Source organism: Psittacula echo (genome assembly GCF_963264785.1).
Source record: "Psittacula echo genome assembly, chromosome: 2".
Classification (NCBI taxonomy): domain Eukaryota; kingdom Metazoa; phylum Chordata; class Aves; order Psittaciformes; family Psittacidae; genus Psittacula; species Psittacula echo.
In genome coordinates, this window is record NC_137737.1 from 121,596,329 (window position 1) to 121,616,667 (window position 20,339).

The following is a 20,339-nucleotide window of genomic DNA, read 5'->3' on the forward strand; positions in this document are numbered from 1 at the left end:
TCACAGGACATTTTCACTTAGACATCAGCTGTGCACCGTATATCAGTCCATGGAAGGCTGAATGAAACAACATGTGACTACATTTTATTCTTGACAGAGTCATCATACAAAAGCTTCAAGCATCATACAAAAGCAGTTGAAGGGGGATCTTATTTTTATTCATGGTTGGTGTTGTTTTGTTTTGTGTTTTTTTTTCATAAATAAAGCAAAAGTAAGAGTTCTTTGCAAGCATACATGATCAGCATATAAAGTTCAGAATGTGAGGCCTACATGAAATGTACTATATATGCAATATATATATTATATACATATATATATATCCTCACTGATGCCATTCGTCTTCGTCAAACACCAAACAAAGTTATGCAAAAAAGCCCAGCCATTCGTATCTGTACTCTCCATTGGAAAAATATTGCCACCTGTGTATAGCAGACAGCCCTGACCCTGGGATGGATTTGGGTATCAGACCACACTTTTTTCCCTGTTGTTTATGGGCTAGAACAGGTCGTTCTGTCCATGTGCTTGATGAGGATTGGTCTGACTATGAAGGCACAAACATAAGCACACAGTTTAATACTGTAGCTTAAAAGGTCCTGTGTGACCCCAGCTCCATTAGCCACCATTCCCAGCATTTCTGAACTGTATGGTACTGTCAACAGGGTCTAGAGGGATTAATTAGAAAGTGGTGTGTGTTTGAGTTGAATGGCACTAGAAAAAACTGAGGACATTCAGGTGGTACTTTCAGCTGCAGCTTCACAGTATTTCAGTTCAGCAGCCAGGTCACAGCCACCAGACCCCCTCATGGTTCAGCTGCGGGCAATTGGGCATTATATGTGATTGTCCAACAATTAGTGATTTTAACTGTCAGTCACAATTCCAGATAAAACCCCAACCAGTCAACTGACGGCTGTAATCACTTCCATATTCACCAGTTCACATTACAAAACGTTGGAAGTGCCAGTCAGCTGTCTTAGGGCAGCGGCTTATTTGTGTGTAGATATTACAGATCCATGTTGCGATGAAATATCAAATTGGAAACTGATCTATTGATTCCTCTTTGTAGTATTGCCGTATTTCTTTTCCATTACAAATATAAAGGCCCTTGTTTTATATCATAGTGTTTGCAGTCAGTCTGGTTGTCAGAACGTCTTGCCCTATAATCCAAATGGTAAATATAATGTTTGCTGAGGATCATTTTCAGGATTTAACTGTCTTCTTTTTTTCTTTGTCTTATATTTATTTGGGGGAAACTGAAAATATCTACTTTTAAACATAACTCGCTCTTCATCAGTTAGATCAGGTCTTAGCTATTGCACTCAGGTTTGTTTTGTTTTTTTTTTTTTTTTTTTATTTAATTTAGAAAAAAGTTCTAATCCTTAATATGTAAGAGTCAGAAAGAAATCACACACTTCTTAAAGCAGCCTGGTGTGCTTCGAGTGCTCAAGAGTCAGCATTCACCAGGATGATACTCTGCTGCTTTAAATCTGATTAAGCATTTTAAGTGAACAACCCAGTTGAGTTTTAGCAATTATCAATGGTACTTCATAGTTCTGCACATGGCCTTTCATGTAAAAGTACACTGAGAAATTCCTTGTGTTCCACACGCATGCTGTGGCCATTGGGCCTGCACCACGAGTATGGTGTACACCAAGGCCCAAGCCTGTCAGCGCACAAAAGCGTTCTTCCATTGCCAGGTGCCGCGAGCAGGCCGCAGACAAACCCACCCTTCCGTTTCTGCCCACCGGGAGGACACGCCTAAGACCTCGCTGGCAGAGACGACGTGCAACACACACCTTCTCTGTGCTGGGCCAAACAGACGGGCGAACTGACACTCATGGGTGGTCGGTAAGATCTGTGCTCTCGGTGGCCACACTACCTGTCGTCCCCACGTAAACAGCGCGGTGGGCGGAGCTACACCACACCGGCCCGGCCCGGCCCGGCCCGGCCCCCCCCCGAGGCGGCGGAAGTGCCTGGCGGCGCTGGCCCCGCCCCGCCCTTCGTCTGCCACCGCCCTCAGAAAATGGCGGACGGGGGCACAGGTGCTGTGCAGGAGGAAGGGGATGTATCCCCTGTGGCCCGTGGCGTTCGGAGGGATCGGCAGCCCCGGAGCAGCGGTCGCCCGCCCAGCGCACGGGATTTGCAGGTAGGCGGGTGGAGGCGGGTGTCCCGCTCTCGTGTCCCCTGGGGGGCGCCCCTGGCCTTCTCTCAGGCCGCCGCTCCGGGGAGCGTGTGGTGCGGTGGTTCTTCTCATTGCCAGTCTGGACTGTCCCTACGCACCCCGGCATGACTGGGCCTCTTTTTTACTCTCTCTCTTTCAGTTTTTGAGGCTGGGAAGAGAAGAATGCCTCTGAAAGAGGACTAGGAGCTTTAGGGAACGGTGGCTGGTCAGCGTGTGTAGTAGTCTGCTCGTCAGAACGCCGGAAAGGCTCTCCCGCCTCTTAAGTAGCTGGGTTTTAACTGTGTTCGAAGTTGGTTTGGCGCCATTATATTTCCTGGCTGTTTGGTAGGAGTGTCTTTTCCTACATGAAAATGTCAGTCTCAACAGACGTGGTGTAAGACTATGGACGTGATCTTTTCCCAGGTTTACATGGGGAAAGTTTCAGGAGTTCAGCATAACTCTGCATTGGTACTTAAATACTTAAGTGCAGATACTTTTAGCAGTATTCCTATTTTGTGTGTGATTTTCAGAGAGTATGAAGGTTCAAAATACTTTAGAAACAATTTGGAAAACAGGTGAAAGCTTTAGTAACTGAAACTGCACCTATTTTATTTAATTTTACATAATTAACAGAGAAAGATGGATGTAGTTTTCAGCTTTGAGGCTTCCCAGAGGACATGGACCTGCTCAAGTGAATCCAGAGGAGGCAATGAAGATGATCAGAGGGCTGGAACACCTCTCTTCAAGCCAGCAAACCACAATTGGTTCTTAATTCCAGTACAAGTTTAAATTTATTAACATTAATGAGATGATGCTTAATATACGTGTGCATATAGTCTTGCAATTTTGAATCTAATAAAGGTGGAATGTAACTAGTGAAGCAGTGTGAACCGAATGACAGCAGAGTACAAGTTCCAAGTCACAATTACATTAAGCATTGTGTGTGTTTTCTTTTTCATGAAGAAAAAATTAAGTTCAATTTAGAGAAGTAGTTGGGATTTCTGATGTTGGTATCCTAATTTGTGGCTGCTGTGCATATTTTGCGTTAGCTTTTGTCTTGTTTCTGCCTCGTGTAGTTCTACAGTTAGACTTATAAAAAGAGTTCTGTTTCCTATAGTTGGCCTTGGCAGAGTTATACGAAGATGAAGCTAAAAGGCAGGCATTGTGTCCCGACAAACCAGCATCTACAAAGATCAGTAACACAAAAGCATCACAGAGGTAAGACATGCTTTGTACTTCAGAAATATGTTTAATAGGCACTGTTTTAGCTCACAAATCTTTGTCATACTTAACTTGATCTCCTCATTGTATAAAAAGCCACCTACAGCAGTTCATAATCCAGAATTATGAAGCCCTGTAATAATGCATAATCTGGGTCTTCTCAGACTGCTTTTTAAATTGTATTTATTTAAGAGCCTTTGTGCTATATGGTATTCCAAAATACTTTAAACCCACTTCATGTAAGATAAGATGATATAAGTGAAATGCAGTGTTGGTCTTTTTTTACACAGATAGAATTTGGAAATTTGTTATCTCAGAAAAATATTGCAGTTCTTTGCTGCTTCAAAACTCAGCAAATCAGTAGTTTGTGTGAAACCTGACAAGGCAGCTGCTTTGAGCGTTGTAGTTACATAAGTACCTGATAAGACAAATACTTGAAAAATTATTAGTAGGCTCGTATGGGGTGAGAGAAATGAATTTGTCTGAGTTTGACAGGTGCAAGGTAAGACATGTTTTTATGTATCAATCCAACTTTTTCTGGCCTGCAGTGTTTGCAGTTCACATAGCATTTGAAGATTTAATGTAGCTTTAAATTTTTGTAAAGAAATCTTGCCAGCATTTGGTTTCTATTTAAATAGTTCTAAAGAAGACAAGTTTTTACATCATAAATGTCAGTGATGCTATAACAAGTCTTGTATTTGGCTTGTCTTTCAATCACTGCTGCCAAGGTGGATCTCTGTTTTAAAGGAGGTTAAGCAGTAGAAAAGATCTTAGTCACCAGAGCCATGCCTCAAGTGCATTTACAAATGCAAATTGTCAGGAAGAGGGATTTTAGTACATCATGTGACACTTGGAAAATAGTATTTTTTGGGGTGAGTTTTTTTGTTTGTTTTGGTGAAAGCACCTATGTTGGCTACTGGGCTACGTTGAACACAGTTTATAAACAAATAAAGCCAAGGGCTCCATTTACCCATACATATCATGAAGTTACAACCTCCCACTCCAACTGAAGGAAAAGCTGCAGTACAGTATCTCAGATATTTCAGTGTGATAGCTGTTGGCAAAGGAGTCTTTATTGGCAGTCATGCTGGAATGTGACTGAGAAAGAAGAGATGGCTGCTATTGGTATGGTATTCAAAATGAGATTTTTTTAATAGACTTCAGTTTGCTCTCAGATGAGCCGTGTATTAATTGCAAGGAAACATAGTGCTGTTCTTGATCTACTCAGCTTGCCTTCCACAATTACAGGTATAAGAGAATGTCTCTGTGCCCTACTGGAACAAATGCCATATTATATATACTGTCATGTTGTATAATCTCCTTTGAGAAAATTGAGACCATTGGCACAAAAATACAATATTTGCTCCACAAAACCTACAATGCAACAAAAGAAGAAAATAGAAGAGATGAAAGCATTTCTAGTGCCTGTGACCCAAGTCCATATAAATACATTTTTTTTTCTGAGAAATTCGTAAGAAGCAGATCCTTCACTTGGATATAGAATTACATTGTTTTATCAACACTGATATGTAAAAAACTGCTCTGCTACACTTTGAAATCAAAGGAATGGTAATCAGACTGATTGACTAAATGTGAACTAGTGATCTGCCATTACTTATGTAGCAGATTGTATGTATGTTCTTATCCCTGGTAGTCAGCTACCACATACACATCTTGCATTAATGAATCAAGTACTACAGGATAAGAGCAAATATCTGTACAGCTATTGCTGGAATTTCGCAAACTAACAACTCTAGCTTGTCCTGTGGTAGCTTATTGATCTGTTGCTATCATAAAACAGAATGTGATTCTGCATTTTGATCATCTTCTGAAAGTCTTTGTGATGTTGCCACTAAAGGTGTTTTTAAAATTGTATGAAATAGAAGTAAGAATGACTGCTTCTTAGTTTTTTAGGATCCTCATAGACAGAGACTCCAGGACCTCAAGGAAAGCCAGTGTTGACTTCACTAGGCAACTTAATTCTTGACAAAAAAAGCTAAAATGTGGAAACAATTTGAAGTGTAGTTATTTCTGGTAAGCTGGATTCTGAAACAGGTGTTGGGCTTGCATATTGCCTGTGTTATCTGTGGGACCACCTGTGGTGTAAAGTAGAATTCAGCATAACCTATGCTAGAAGAGGATGGTTCAGTTAGAAGGGACCTACAATGATCATCTAATTCAACTGTTATTGCAAAATTATTCTGCTATACACGTGCCCTTTCCTGCTTATTCACAGAGAAGCATTCATGGCTATATATTTTGGAGAAAAAGTATGGTGAGGACAAAAAAAAAAAGCCCCAACAACTTGATATTCTTAGGGTTTTTTTGAAAAAGTAGTTTCAGAAGTTAGATATGAAGTACTTGGTGAAATGCATGTACCAGCCGTCTTCAAACGTTTTCTTTCATTCTCTTGGCAGTCTTAAAATTGATTCTCTTAGAAGGTTGAGAAAACCGGAAAGAAGCATGAGCGATGACAAAGAAAACCAAAGGTATTTTTCAAACAACAAATAATTTAACAGTTGTGAACATAACTGGGTTTTTTTGTGATATTCACACTTTGCTCCCTCCTGTTTTTCAAAACACAAGTGAGCTAAGTCTATCCTGTGAAGAGCTAGTAACTAGACATGCTATGTGGCTTATTGGAGTAAGTGTTAGCCGCACTGCTGTAGTAAAACTGTTTAGCAGAATCCATCTGTAGTGATCTAGAACCTGTAGGTGCCTTAACACATGATTGTATGGATGTGAAGGTTGTAACTTGCACTTGAACTTAAAAGCTTTTTTGCATTTTTGCAAATATCTTGAATTGTTCTGTGTATCCATTACTCAAATATTTGAGTACTTCCTTTCTTGAGTACAAATTCTAATTGTTTCATTATCTTACCGCTATAATTCTTTTAAATTTAATGATTTTTTCCATATAAATGGTAATTGGATAATAAACAGAGATTTATGTTCAAAGGAGAGATGATACTAAGGGATTGGCAGTTATGTTCAATCATAAGAGCAGTATGGTTGTATAGCACCTTCATACCCACTACTGGTTTTGGGTAATTGTAAAAGATGGTGGAATCAACAGCATTTTGAAGTTGTTTGCCTGAGAGACAGTTTTACATAAATAGTTGATTTGCCTTGTCCCAAGTGGTTAAGTGGAAAAGTTAAGGAAAGTAGCAGCACTTACTTTATTAGTTATTAATGTTTCTTCTAATCAAAGACAAAGCACTCAGGTTTCCCAGGTTTTGTATTTATATGCAGATTTTTTTACAGCATCTGTTCCATTGGTGTTAAGAAATTTATGGTGACTTTCTCAAGATAATCCTGAAGGAATATCTTGATTTTCATAATCACACAGATACAGTTTTGAACACCATTATTTTTAGCTTAACCTTTCATCTTCAAGAGCTAGAGATGGGGCTGTGTTGAAGAAAAGAACACAAATTAGCTTTTGCAGCAGTTTCTGCAGATTATAAGATGCCTTGAAAGGTTAATTAAATTTATTAAAACCTTCCTATTTCTGATATTGGCAGGAATAGAAGTCTACTATATCTTTAAATAAAAAGATCAAATTGTGGCACTGTTCAAGATTTTCAACAGTTTCATGCTTGTTCTGCCAAGCTGTTAATCTGTATTCTAACCAGCCCAGGCACAGTCCCATGCACAGGGACACCCCCGAGGGAACTGCTCTTTCTGGGAACAGGTGATATCCACATACATGAGATGTATAAAGTCACAGCTGCATCAGAACTGTGTTCATGTGGCCCCTGACCTCTGGAGATGTGCTCCAGAAGGCACCATGGTAGTTACTGAAATATTTTTGGAGTAGTGTTGCTTGGATTGCTGGGAAGGCTGGAACCAAGTGGAACATTTCTGTTATCAGAATGAAAAGGTTTTGGGCCAAATTTGGGTCTTTGTTCATTTATTATTTTCTTTTGGTGGGAAGAGGAAAATTGGGCTTGTCATTTAAAGTATTGTTGCTTATGAATATCACTATTCTAAAGATTTTATTCAGGTGACTCAGAATATAGAGGATTACATATTTCTGGGGCTTCTAATAATCCAAGTAAAATTGTTGCTGAACTCTTCAAGGAAGCAAAAGAACATGGAGCTGTCCCATTAGACGAAGCCTCGAGAGCATCTGGTGATTTAAGTAAAGCTAAGGTAAAAGTTAAAAGATATTTTGATCTCTTTTTACATTAGTCTCTTAATCTCATTTAACTGCATGAGAGCAAATGCACCTTTTTGTGGTGTGCAAATAGTAGAGGATTTGATCAACACAGTTGTGTATTATCTGAGGTCAAATAGCTTACTCTAGAAAATAAAGTGGGGCGGAACCACACAGTTCCAGGGGAAATCATTAGAAGTCAACCTAAACTGCAATGATTTGCTTTATTTTTAAGTAAAATTGATTCAATAAAAGCTCAAAATTGCGACTGCATCCCAAATCAAAATTTCTAAATCTCTTATCTGCTGAATTACTACTAAAGGTAGTGCTCAGCGGCTCAGTGTGCAGATGGAGATCGGTGAGGAGTGGTGTCCCTCAGGGGTCCATGCTGCCACCAGTACTGTGTAATATATTCATCAGTGACATAGTGGGATCGAGTGCACCTCAGCAGGTTTGCAGATGACACCAAACTGAGTGGTGTGGTTGACACGCCTGAGGGACAGGATGCTATCCAGAAGGATATGGACAAGCTGAAGAAGCGGGCCTGTGTGAACCTCCTGAGTTAACAAGGCCAAGTACAAGGTCCAGTGTATATTCAGACTAGATATAAGGAAAGAATATTTTATGATGAGGGTGGTGGAACACTGAAACAAGGTGCCTAGAGAGCAGTCTGAATGGAAACATGCAGTCTGGTTGAATGAGCTCTGAGCAATGTAATCTAGTTGAAGATGTCCCTGCTCCTTGCAGGGAGATTGGACTAGCTGACCTTTAAAGGCCCCTTCCAATCCAAGCTATTCTGTGATTCTAATGTTTGAAAAAGCGTGCAGATTATAAACTGAAACACATCACACGCACAACCTGCTTAGCCTGATTATGGTTACTAGATACAATTTTCCACACAGAAGATACACAGGTTAGAGCAGTGCTTTTTATCACAGAAGCAAGCTTACTATTGTTTTTTTTTTGTTTGTTTTTTGGGGTTTTTTTTTTGCCTAGGTAAGGATTTTAGTAAACTCTTCCACGTACTTATTTCAATAAGCTTTTTTGTATATTTTTTCCAGTCATTCTCTGGTGGTGGATATAGATTGGGTGACTCATCACAGAAGCACTCAGAATACATATATGGAGAAAATCAAGATGTAAGTAAAATTCTGAATAGCAGGAAACAATCTCCAACAGATGTCTGCTTAATCATGTTTACAGCTTTACTTGAAGTGCCAGTATTACTGTAACTGTCTATGAGGAAAAATGGGTATCTAAATATTAGATAAGTGGAAATTGTTAAAGTGTCCACAGGGGACAGATGTTCATTGGAAATCCCTAAGGCCTCCATTATGGGGTTTTCTGACATAAATTACTTTGAAGTTCTTAGCAGACATTCCTTTCAGATACTTCCTTCAGCTGTTGTTCTGCGTTCTCTTAGCCATGCTAACATTTTAATCCTCTTAGGTTAGGAATTTTTTCTTCTGTGGCTTGTGAAGTAGCCAGTCTCAAACTGGAGGGCATAGATTTGTTCTAGGAATGGTGAAGCAGCAGATTAGAGGCCTTTTGAAAACTGCCTGGCCTTTCTTTACTCTTGCTTAAAAAGCAGGAAGTGAAGGAGAGGGTGGGTAAAAAAGTTCTCTTCACTTTGCCATTTGTATGAGTGGCTAGAACAAATGTTAATCTTACCTTACAAAACCAAGAAATGAATAAGGCCCGAGGATGTAGTTCAGGCTGGGGGGTGCTGTCACACCACACCAGGAGCTTAACTAATCCTTCTGAGTAATAGCCAGCTGTACTAAGCCAGAAGCCTGTTGCAGTTGGGTTACAGTATGTGAGGCAGGGATAGTTTTCTAAGGGAAGGTCAGTTTTACTCTCTAGGAAAGCCTAGTTGTATTGGACTGCAAGGCAGTTGCAGGGAAGAGAGGTGCAGGCTCTGAAGGTGAAAGGCTCTGGCTGGACATACAGACATGCAGCAAAGTAAGAAGTCAGTGAAGGAGGCTGGTTTGCAGAATTCTCAGTGTTTGAACCAACTGTATTGGAGCTTACCATGTAACAATTTGAGGAAAGAGTAATTTTCACTGTAACTGATATATCAACAGTAATTTGTAGTTTTATGGTTCGATTTATTAATTTATCAACAAGAAATTTTCACTTGTTTTGAAAGTAATAGGAACCCTGTGAAAATAACTACACAGTCACTGCATGAGCAACAGATTAAGAGATTCTTTTTCCCCAAGTATGAAAGTGGTCTGCTTTTTTTAAAGGATTCTAACAATGGTAGTTACAGTGCAGTGCTCTATTATTTTGTCATATTGTTTGTGGTCTGCTACAAAATCTGTTAAGTATAGATTAAAAAAATGTATAAATGATCTGTATGAAATTGAAATACTGTATTTGTCTGTCTCCACTTTTTTTGTTTCACTGTTTTTGCTTCACAGGTTCAAATTTTGCTGAAACTATGGAGGAATGGCTTCAGTTTAGATGACGGCGAGTTGAGATCCTATTCAGACCCAACAAATGCTCAGTTTCTTGAGTCTGTTAAAAGAGGGTAAGCTAAAATGGCAACTTTTTTTTAGGTATGTCTTTCAAGTGAAGTGAGGAAAAATGCCTTCTCCACATGTTTATAATTATTAAAAGCTCCAAGCTTCTTTTCTGCCTGCACCCATAAAATATATTCTGTATGTGTCATCAAATGCATGGGGCATTTAAAAATTCAGCAATCTTTGCTTCCTTCTGGTGGTTTAACTCTGAATGCTACTTATTACAGACAGCTTTTAGTTTCACGTGTTTATTTAGCGCATTCTAGGTTTTGGCTGTGTTCTAGGTTTGATTGTCAGTTTGCTGATACTTTTTCCTTCCCTTAGGATGAAATCAATTCATAAACCAGTTGGAGGTCTGTGATTTTCAAAGTAAAGTTACTAATAGTATCAACCCATTGTACTGCCTAAAGTTTGTCATTTCAGTTCAGAATGTAATTGGGAAACTTTTATTTTTGTAATGAAGGGAAATTCCTGTGGAACTGCAGCGACTTGTTCATGGTGGCCAGGTTAATTTGGATATGGAAGACCACCAAGAACAGGAATATGTGAAGCCTAGACTACGATTTAAAGCTTTCAGTGGCGAAGGGCAAAAGCTTGGAAGGTAAAAACCACTAGGTTTTCTGTTCTGTGTTCGTATGCTATTCCAAAAGCTGGATTTGATCAGTTAGAAGACTGTTAGAGAAACTAATCAGATCACAAAAGTGATATAAAATTATTCTGTGCCACAAGTCTCAGCCCTGATTTCACAGTCACACAGTAATCATGGAAGTCGTATATAAATCTTAGTCCTCTGTTGAAACCGTTCATAGATTTGGTAGATGCTTTCTACTTTGTTGTGACTGTGACATTTATCTGCCTGTTCTTGCATATGATTTTGCCTATATATATGCAGAGAGGCCATTGCTGCAATAATGGCTGATGCTTGACAATGCGGATATAAAGTATTTTTGTAGGGGAGCAACTCCTATATTTTTTTTTCTGGAATGAAGCACCAGAAATAGTGTCCTGAAATACAACCTTGTAAATGTCACTTATTATTAGTATACAAGGCAAGTCTCTTGGGTTTAAGAAAAAAAAAAAGTAGTTTATCTAATTACTTCTATTTGATCCAAAATAAATGTGCAATAAATTGTATCAAAATCTCTCAAGTTTTATCAAGATTTGATTGAAATTTCAAAGGATGCTGCAAAAGCTCCTAATGTGTATTACTTCAATTAAACTGATACGTAATGTGCCAAAAGTCATTCCTGTGACTGAACAGTTCAGGCTGCTTTGTCCAAAAGTGCATCTCTGTTCATGTTAAATTGGTCAGTAAGAATAAACTGTAATGTGACCTCAACACTGCCAATCATAAGCTTTTTTCACATAATGATTATAGGCTTTAAAATGTCTTTTTCAGCTGACTTGATACTAGCTGTTGAATTCTAAATACTACCTGCATTTATTCATGTGATATGTTTGGTTGCCAAAAAAGGGTATTACTGATGCGCTTCTGCAAATAATCAGTAAAACTGAGAAGGTGGTAAGCAGTGATAGGGATGATGTAGGGAACAGTTGCATGTGATACCTTCTTCCACCTGAGCACTTGCTCAGATATTAAAGAAAACAGGAAGAGAGGAGGTTTCTATGTAACAAAGCGTGCACAGCTGTTTTGTGGCATTTTTGGTTGGGTAGCTGCTGAAGTCTCAGAAACCTGAGCAATGAAAGGAGTAGCCAAATCTCTTCTCTCCAAACAGATTTATATTGGTTTTATACTAAATGTAAAAAAGTTCCACACTTACTTTGTGGTGATACCAATTACCTGTTAATATTGTTTGTGCTCTGAAAGGGTGAGGGATGTCCAGAATCATAGAGTACTGATCCTGAAAGCAATTACTAAGGTGGTTTGGATCAGTTAAGTGCACTGTAATTGTCCATGATTATTTTTTAGTATGCCAGGTAGTGCAATATAGAAGTCTTGGTATCGAAGACTGTCATTTCAAGCTCTGTAAGCATAAACAAAGGTAGTTTTGTTTGTACTTGATTACCTATTTAAAATAATGAAGTTGTAATGATATGCATGGTTATGAGAAAAATAAATATAAAATCTTGCAATCAGTGACAAGAAACTACAAAAGCGTTATTTGTGTGTCTATTAGAAAAGCAGTGTTTATACTTGGTTCAGATAACTTTGAGAGGATTTTCATTGCTCATTTGTACTAGCTATGTGTAGTAATCCTTCAGTGACAAAGACAGCTGAAGCATTACTGAGTTCTGGTTTGGCTCATTAATAATACCTGGTTTTGTTGTGTTTTGTTTTGTTTTTCCCAATCATTTAGCCTTACACCTGAAATAGTCAGCACACCTTCTTCCCCGGAGGAAGAGGAAAAATCCATACTTGATGCGCCTCTTCTGATTGATGATTCCATGCCAGCAACTAAAATTCAGATTAGATTAGCAGATGGAAGCCGATTAATACAAAGATTTAACCAAACACACAGGTAAATTGATTCTGCATCAGTGCAGGTAATCATAACTATTTTCATAAGTCTGTGTTTTGTCATTAAATGAATATCTGCAAAACATCAAACAGAAGAAAATACTGCTCCACTGAAATGTATAGCTCTGGTTTGTTTTCATAACATAAATGTACTGCTAAATTGCTGTCAAAGCAAAATTCTGTACTTTGAAAACACAAGATATTTGATAACTGCAGAGTCAGACTTTTATGAACAGTTATGTCCTGTGATCTGTAAGGACGTGGTACCAGCCATAACTGTTCTCAGGGTGACTAAAATCTGAACAGCCTCACTATGTATGTCATCCCAGCCCTGGGCCCTTCCTGGGAGGAGCAGGTGGCTGACTCAGATGACACTGCGAAAGCACTTTGTTGCAAGGCATGGAGTATAGTTTCAATTGGAAGATAGTCCACGCTATAGGCAGAGAAATCCTGTGGCCCATAATCAAGAGCTCCAGCTTTCTACCTCTTTATACTCAAGACTGACTAAACATGACATGCATTATATGTGTAGGCTGCAGCCCATAGGTAGAAGGGTATATGGACATAATGTGTTCATTTGCAATTCTGGCATGTGGGCTGGACAGAACACTGAGAACCAACTTTTGTTTTGTTTTGGATGGTCACCTCCTAGGAATTGGCAACATTTGAACCTGGTGGATTTTTAGATCTGTTAGTAGGTTGTTGATTAGAGCTTGCCATCAGTTTTATTGACATTGTTGGCACATTGCCACAAATGGTGTTGGCCAGCCCCATTTATTTGCCTAAAAGGTTGTGTTAGAGCAAGGTTCTGCAAAGCTCTGCTTTTTACTGCATGGTCAAGAGAACTTTGGGCAGAGGGCAGAGATTTGGGCAGTAGTTCCACCCATGCTTCACAGCAAGCAGGTTCAAGCCAGCCCTGATCTGAAACCTGCACCTGCGCCACTCTGTTATAATACAGCTTGAATCCTGCAATGGGGGTGGTCTTATGGACCCAATTACATGTTAATATGGATACATAGAGAGTTCACCTGTTTCTCCTTCTGGCTCAGGATAAGGACAGAGCCAATACGCAGCTTTCCTCACGTGACAACATACACAGACCACCTAAAATGAGGCAATTTTAGCTGAAATGCCAATAGGGAGGAAGCTACTGCAATAGTTTTTCATATTTGGACGCATATATATATATATACACACACCTGATACTGTATGCTGATAGTACAGGCCCAGACCCTTTCTTCATAGCAGCTGCTGGAGAAGCAACTTAGTTGAGCAGTAGGGGTTACTGATGTGTTTTCTTCTTTCTGCGTGAAAGGGTAGAAGTGGCAAACTTCTCAGTAACATCTGTAACCAAGAGTGTGTTGACAGAAGCTTGGATGTGAATCGTTTTATCCTTGCCATATGCATGATAAAAATCAGCTACTAAAGTGCATTGCTTGTGTCATAAGCCTTGAAGACTGATAGAAAGTTGAAGTCCCTATTTCTTTGGCAACAGTGTATTTCCCTACCTACTAGTTACAATAGATCTCCAAAGATTTATTCTCAGCTTACTGGTTTAGGAGAAAAACCTTAAATTTCCATTTATCTCTAAAATCTTATTTCTCATTCATGTCTTAGAAAACAAAATTACCCTTGTTATACTGTTGATGTGATTGTATTATGAGCTATTGTTCAGAAGTTGGTGCAGAGTTAAAGTAGGGGAAACTCCTTACTACTAAAGTGCATTAATAGGTCCTCTCTGCTTTCTCATCTCTCGCCATGTATTTTAAGATTCCTCCTCCCATTAATAATTTAGCCTTTTTGGAAGATACTAATTGAGAGTGGAATTTTTGACAGCTGGTGTTGAAATTACTTGACTTTCTATGATAACTATCAGTTTACAATATACTTCTATGTTACAAGTTTTATTTATTATTTAAGAAAAAGCAACATTCATTTTCATTTTTTCATGCAAGAAGCAAAAAATTCTAGGCTACAACCTGTGTCAAATGGAAATGTAAAATCAGTAGGGCATATTGAATAGTCTGTTAGAAGGTTTTGTGTTCTCTGATTATCTTAATGTTCAGAAATGTCTGCCAAAATGGAATCATACCCAGTTTTCATGTCCATATCCTTTCCACAGGATTAAGCATATTCGAGATTTCATTATCCAGTCCCGTCCAGCTTTTGCAACAACTGATTTTGTTCTTGTGACTACCTTTCCAAATAAAGAGCTAACAGATGAAAGCCTGACACTACAAGAAGCAGATATACTTAACACTGTGATTCTTCAGCAATTAAAGTAATCGTACAGTTGTTGGTGCAATAGGGGGAGCATGCTGTATTGTCATACAACGTTTCCAACAGATAAAGAGAAGGAAAGATCAGTGTCTTCTTATCCCCTCTTCCATGGATCAGCTTTTTGGGTTTTATGTCTTCCAGTGATAACATATCTAACTTTATCTTAATTTCTCAGTATTATTCAAACTTTTTTCAGTGTTAAAATTAAGCTTCCGTTTGTTAGTATGTTTCAAACCACATCTTGTACTAAATGTGAAATGAGAGATGACTTCATGACTCTTCCACTATTTTGGGGGGATGGGGAGAAGCATTATTCTGAAGTGGACATTTTCTTTAATACAGTTGATAAGATTTGCACTATGGAAATGTATTATGCTGCATTGACAAACAGCCATTTGAAGACTTAGCCTGTGGGTGATGTTTACCTTCCAAGCTGTATTAATACTAAGGTGTTCTATTTAATAGGGGGAGAGATAATTAATGCTCTAATATAATTTTTTGTATCTTCTGTTTGTATTGTTTCATGGTGCAGTATAATATTTATATTCTAGTTTTTATGTAGTTTTCTCTGTAGCATATGAGTGAATCAGTTCAGGAGATGCAAACCTCAGCTATTGCAGACCATAATAGAATGCTCGCATTTGAATTCTAGTTGTTCTAATTGTGGTGAAAATAGGTATGACTTTTCTTCTTCTTGAGGTTAGAGAGTGAGATACACCACTGTCATCTGGTGTATCCCATTTCACCACTGGAGAAATGCTGTGATTTAGATTTCATGAGAGTAGGCCTATGGTCACTTTGAACCTGAATGTGCAGTTGAACCCTGTGCAGCTACATAAATGGTTACTTAAATAACCCCAAATGAAAAAAAAAAACACCCAGGTGCACACAGAACTCGTTTGTGTTGTCATTTGCATACGCAAAAGTAGATGTGTTAATTGGTCATGTATTTTTTACCTGAATTTCAGGTCTTTATATTTGGACTTCTGGCCAGAGGCATTTTTTTAATATTCAGTGGGGTTTGGTTGTATGGCTTTCACTATACTTTTTTGGAAGCTGCATAATTAAACCCCTTAATCTTTGAAATTCTATATTTTTTCAAATAACATGGCCCTGCACTGCAGTATGCAGGTAGGAGTCTTATGCTGTGGGCAAACTGGCTGCTGTGCTTTAGTAGTATGCAGTTTTATAGTATTCGTGGCTTTATATCAGATGAGTGGATCTCACTGAAGGAGGGTAAATGGGCTGTATCTCTTGTACAATATATGTGTTAAAAATGCTGTTTTCACTGATTATTTTATTCTGAAAATATTTATTTATGCTAAGCTTATAATTGCTCAGTATATTTGGTTAATTTACATTTTTACCTCAAAGTAGATCTTTGAAAGAGTAAATTTTAAACATGTAATTGTATTTGAAGGATTTTGTTTTGTAATCTGAATATCTGCATGATTTTAATCATAATTCTTTTCATGTGCTAAGTAATTAAAGCTTTAAACTAAAAATACTATGGGCAACACTTACTGTTTTCTTCCCATTTTATGTTGTGTTGAAGTGATGATTGTATTGCATGCCAGATATTTAAGCCTAAACGGAATGGACGTTTACTTTGCCTGTATTTTATACACTAACATTTCTCTGTGAATGCAAGGTCAAAGTCAGTATTGTGGTATCAGTCTTGGGCAGTCTGTGGTTTGGGCATACTTCAGTTCAGAATATAGGTAAAGTTACATTGCTTATTACTTCTGAAGACTATTATTAATTAAACTGAATTATGAAGGACAGTGGTTAACTAAATTGTTTCCCCTCCCCCTACCATTATTATGCCAAAACCCACAACTGTATATTATCATCATCTATTTGTTTCACATAGCTGGTAGATTTTAGCGTTCAGTAGCAGCTGAGAGTAACTGGGGTCTCAGTAGTTGACATTATTTTGTCAAGCACTAAGAAAATGTATCAATGGTTGTGTTTAAATATTTCACTACTTCTTTGTACTTTAAACCTGGTAGAATCTGTGTCTTGTAATTGAATGTCATACCTTTTGTTAACATTAAATTCTCACTCATGTAGCCAACATCTTGGCATTTTTGACACAAACCAGTTATTTGAGTACAGACCTAAGTGAATACACAGTTAAGACTTACTGCAAGGGAGAAAGTTGCTGAGAGACTGAAAGAAGGAAGAAGGAACCTTGCTAGAGGATGATAATCTTTCCCTCACAACAAGGCTGCTGAGCTTCTTATGAATTCCTCTTAGCTTCCATGAAATCCTGTCACTTGCTTTTGTAGGCAGCTTATGAAAGGTGCAGGCTTCACCTCTACTTGTCTTTCCTAGAAATCCTTTATCACACAATACTCAAATAATGCAAAACTGAGTGTTTTCTCTTAAGAAAATGTCTCTGGACCCAAGTACTTGTTTGGTTTTAGGGTTTTTGTTTGTTTGTTAAGGTTTTCATTTGGACACTACCATCATTGTAATCTGGTTAAATTGTAATCTGGTTAAATGCATAAGGCTTGTTTTGGGGATTTGAGACCACATTGAGACATTTGCAGTCATTCTGCTTTAATGAAACTACTGGACACACTTGAATAATTAGCGTATATTAACAGCTATCCCATGCTGTTCTTGCTCTCTGGGGAAAATCTGTCCAATATTAAATTAACCAAGAAAGAGCATGCGAGCTCCCTGCTTAGTTGCTTGCACTAAGCTAAAGCTCCCATGATCTTTAAATTGTATTATTCTGTGCAGAGAGAATAGGCAGAGGTACACCTTCCCCTTGCTCATGCTGATTAAGCCTGGCAGGCCTCAGTGTAGGCATGCACACCACAGGCAGTAAGCTTGTGGTGTTTCTCTGGAATGGATATAGTTGGAATGGGTTCCTGAAGAAATTAAAAGTAGGGCTGGTACTATTTAGCTGCTTATTGATTATTTGAAAATAAACTTTGAAAACCCAAAGATCAGTGCAATGATAAACAACAGTAGGCAGCAACTATGTTGAACGTTTAGTGAACTATGCCATCCTGAGGGACCTTGACACGCTTGAGAAATGGGCCAATGCCAACCTCGTGAAGTTCAACAATGCGAAGTGCAAGGTCCTGCACCTGGGTCAGGGCAATCCCAGGCACAGCTACAGGTTGGGCAGAGAAGAGATTCAGAGCAGCCCTGTGGAGAAGGACTTGGGGGTGTTGGTCAATGAGAAACTGAACATGAGCGGGCTTCAGTGTTTTCACAGCCTAGAAAGCCAAGCGTGTTCTGGGCTGCATCAAAAAGAGTGTAACCAGCAGGTCGAAGGAGGTGATCCTGCCCCTCTACCCTGCTCTCACGAGATCTCACTTGGAGTATTGTGTGCAGTTCTGATGTCCTCAACATAAGAAGGACATGGAAATGTTGGAACAAGTCCAGAGGAGGGCCACGAGGATGATCAGGGGACTGGAGCACTTCCCGTATGAAGATAGGCCGAGAAAGTTGGGGCTGTTCAGCCTGGAGAAGAGAAGGCTGCATGGAGACCTCATACAGAAGGCAGCATTCCAATATCTGAACGTGGCCTACAGGGATGATGGAGAGGGATTCTTCATCAGGGACTGTAGTGATATGAAAGGGGCAATGGGTTTAACCTTAAACTCGGGAAGTTCAGGTTAGATATAAGGAAGAAGTTCTTTACTGTGAGAGTGGTGAGGCACTGGAACAGGTTGCCCAAAGAAGTCATAAACGCTCCATCCCTGGCAGTGCTCAAGGCCAGCTTAGAGCCTTTGGCAACATGGTCTAGTGTGAGGTGTCCCTGCCTATGGCAGCGGTTTGGACATAGGTGATCTTAAAGTCCTTTCCAACCCAAACCATCCTATGATTCTATGAATGTCAAGTTATGAGTCTGGAATCAACTGTGAAAGACACTAATAGCCTGGAAAGCACTGGCCCTGGAAAGGAGTTGGATGACAGTAGGAAAACAATGCTGCAGAACTATTTACACCCCTTGGAGGTTTACAGAGTGACTTTGTAACAGAGAGATGATTTTAATCCATGTGTTTGTTACTGGTGAGTTTAATACAGTTTATAGTGCTGATCCTGCTCCTTAAGAGTCTCAGAGATGGGAACCGAAAAAACAGCGGAAATCATGAATTACATGTCTTAGAAGCACTCAAAACAGATATCAGGAAGAAAACAGAGAGGTGAGGTGACTTGAAGTGGGCAGTTACTTCATAGAGGGAAACAAATTAGTATAGGACTGGTAGACAAAAGCATAACAAGAATTAAAAGCTTGTACAAAACTGGAAACTCAGTTCAGGTATTTTTAAAGTGAAATTAAAGCAGATCTTTCAATAGTTGAACTACTGGAATGAACCAATCTTGAAAAGCAACTCTATCTTCTCAGGTATTTTGTTTCATTCTCGTTGTTATACTGGCTTCATGTAGCATCTGTTTTAATTAAACCAAATTTATTTGGGTTTTGCTACTGAGACAAGGTAAAATAAAATGGCTTAGTTTTTGAAAAGCTTTGTCTTTTACACAGTATCACACAGTATGCCAGAGATTGGAAGGGACCTCAAAAGATCATCTAGTCCAATCCCCCTGCCAGAGCAGGAACACCTAGATAAGGTTACACAGGAATGTGTCCAGGCGGGTTTTGAATGTCTCCAGAGAAGGAGACTCCACAACCCCCCTGGGCAGCCTGTTCCAGTGTTCTGTCACCCTCACTGAGAAGAAGTTTCTTCTCAAGTTTAAGTGGAACCTCTTGTGTTCCAGTTTATACCCATTACCCCTTGTCCTATCATTGTTTGCCACTGAGAAGAGCCTGGCTCCATCCTCGTGACACTCCCCCTTGTCCTGGGTTCAGCAGCAGCAGTCAGTTTTTCTTCTTCTTGGTGGCTGGTGCGGCGCTGTGGTTTTGGCTTTCGGCCTGGGAAGAGTATTGATAAAGCCAATGTTTTCAGTTGCTGGTCGGAGTGTTTATCCTGACCAAGGACTTTGTGAGTCTCGTGCTCTGCCAGGGAAGAGGAGAAGCCGGGAGGAAGCGGAGACAGGATGCCTGACCCAGGCTAGCCAAGGGGGTATTCCATACCACAGCACGTCATGCCCAGGAGGTAGAACGGAGAGTGACCGGAAGGGCTGGAACACTGCGGGGTGGGGGCGAGGTGCCGGTCGGTGAGCGGTTGTATTCTCTTCCTTGTTATTTCCTTTATCATTATTACTATTGGTGGTAGCAGTAGTGATTTGTGTTATACCTTAGTTATTAAACTGTTCTTATCTCAACCCATGGGAGTTGCATTCTTTTGATTCTCCTCCCCGTCCCTCCAGGAGCGGAGGGAAGAAAGGTGGGGGGGGAAGTGGACTTCGTGGTTCTGATTTACGGCCTGGGCTTAAACCACGACACCCCTTTATATATTTATATACACTAATGAGGTCACCCCTCAGTCTCCTCCAAACTATAGAGACCCAGCTCCCTCAGCCTTTCCTCATAAGGGAGATGCTCCACTCCCTTAATCATCTTAGTTGCCCTGCGCTGGACTCTCTCCAGCA

The 20,339-nt window shown here is 39.5% G+C and overlaps 1 protein-coding gene across 3 annotated transcripts; it reads left to right on the forward strand.

Annotated features, from left to right (window-relative positions):
* Nucleotides 1-1,979: 1,979 nt before the first annotated feature.
* UBXN2B (UBX domain protein 2B) lies at nucleotides 1,980-19,988 on the forward strand. 3 transcript variants are annotated; one of them, XM_080611053.1, is made up of 9 exons: nucleotides 1,980-2,143; nucleotides 3,276-3,376; nucleotides 5,797-5,868; nucleotides 7,375-7,534; nucleotides 8,600-8,677; nucleotides 9,962-10,071; nucleotides 10,527-10,664; nucleotides 12,382-12,543; nucleotides 14,609-19,988. In XM_080611053.1, the coding sequence occupies exons 1-9, from the start codon at nucleotides 2,021-2,023 to the stop codon at nucleotides 14,733-14,735; spliced, it is 1,071 nt and encodes a 356-aa protein (XP_080467179.1). In that variant the 5' UTR covers nucleotides 1,980-2,020; the 3' UTR covers nucleotides 14,736-19,988. The 3 variants fall into 3 exon arrangements, with proteins under 3 accessions (XP_080467179.1, XP_080467178.1, XP_080467177.1); XM_080611051.1 differs by having other exon boundaries at nucleotides 1,985-2,143; nucleotides 14,665-19,987; XM_080611052.1 differs by lacking the exon at nucleotides 10,527-10,664 and having other exon boundaries at nucleotides 14,665-19,988.
* Nucleotides 19,989-20,339: the final 351 nt, after the last annotated feature.

Excerpts from the sequence above, each read along its gene's own strand:
- UBXN2B (XM_080611051.1), top strand. The coding sequence starts at position 2,021 with ATGGCGGACGGGGGCACAGGTGCTGTGCAGGAGGAAGGGGATGTATCC. Across the intron at positions 7,535-8,599 it reads GTGATTTAAGTAAAGCTAAG|TCATTCTCTGGTGGTGGATA; the intron begins GTAAAAGTTAAA and ends TATTTTTTCCAG. Across the intron at positions 10,665-12,381 it reads GAAGGGCAAAAGCTTGGAAG|CCTTACACCTGAAATAGTCA; the intron begins GTAAAAACCACT and ends CCAATCATTTAG.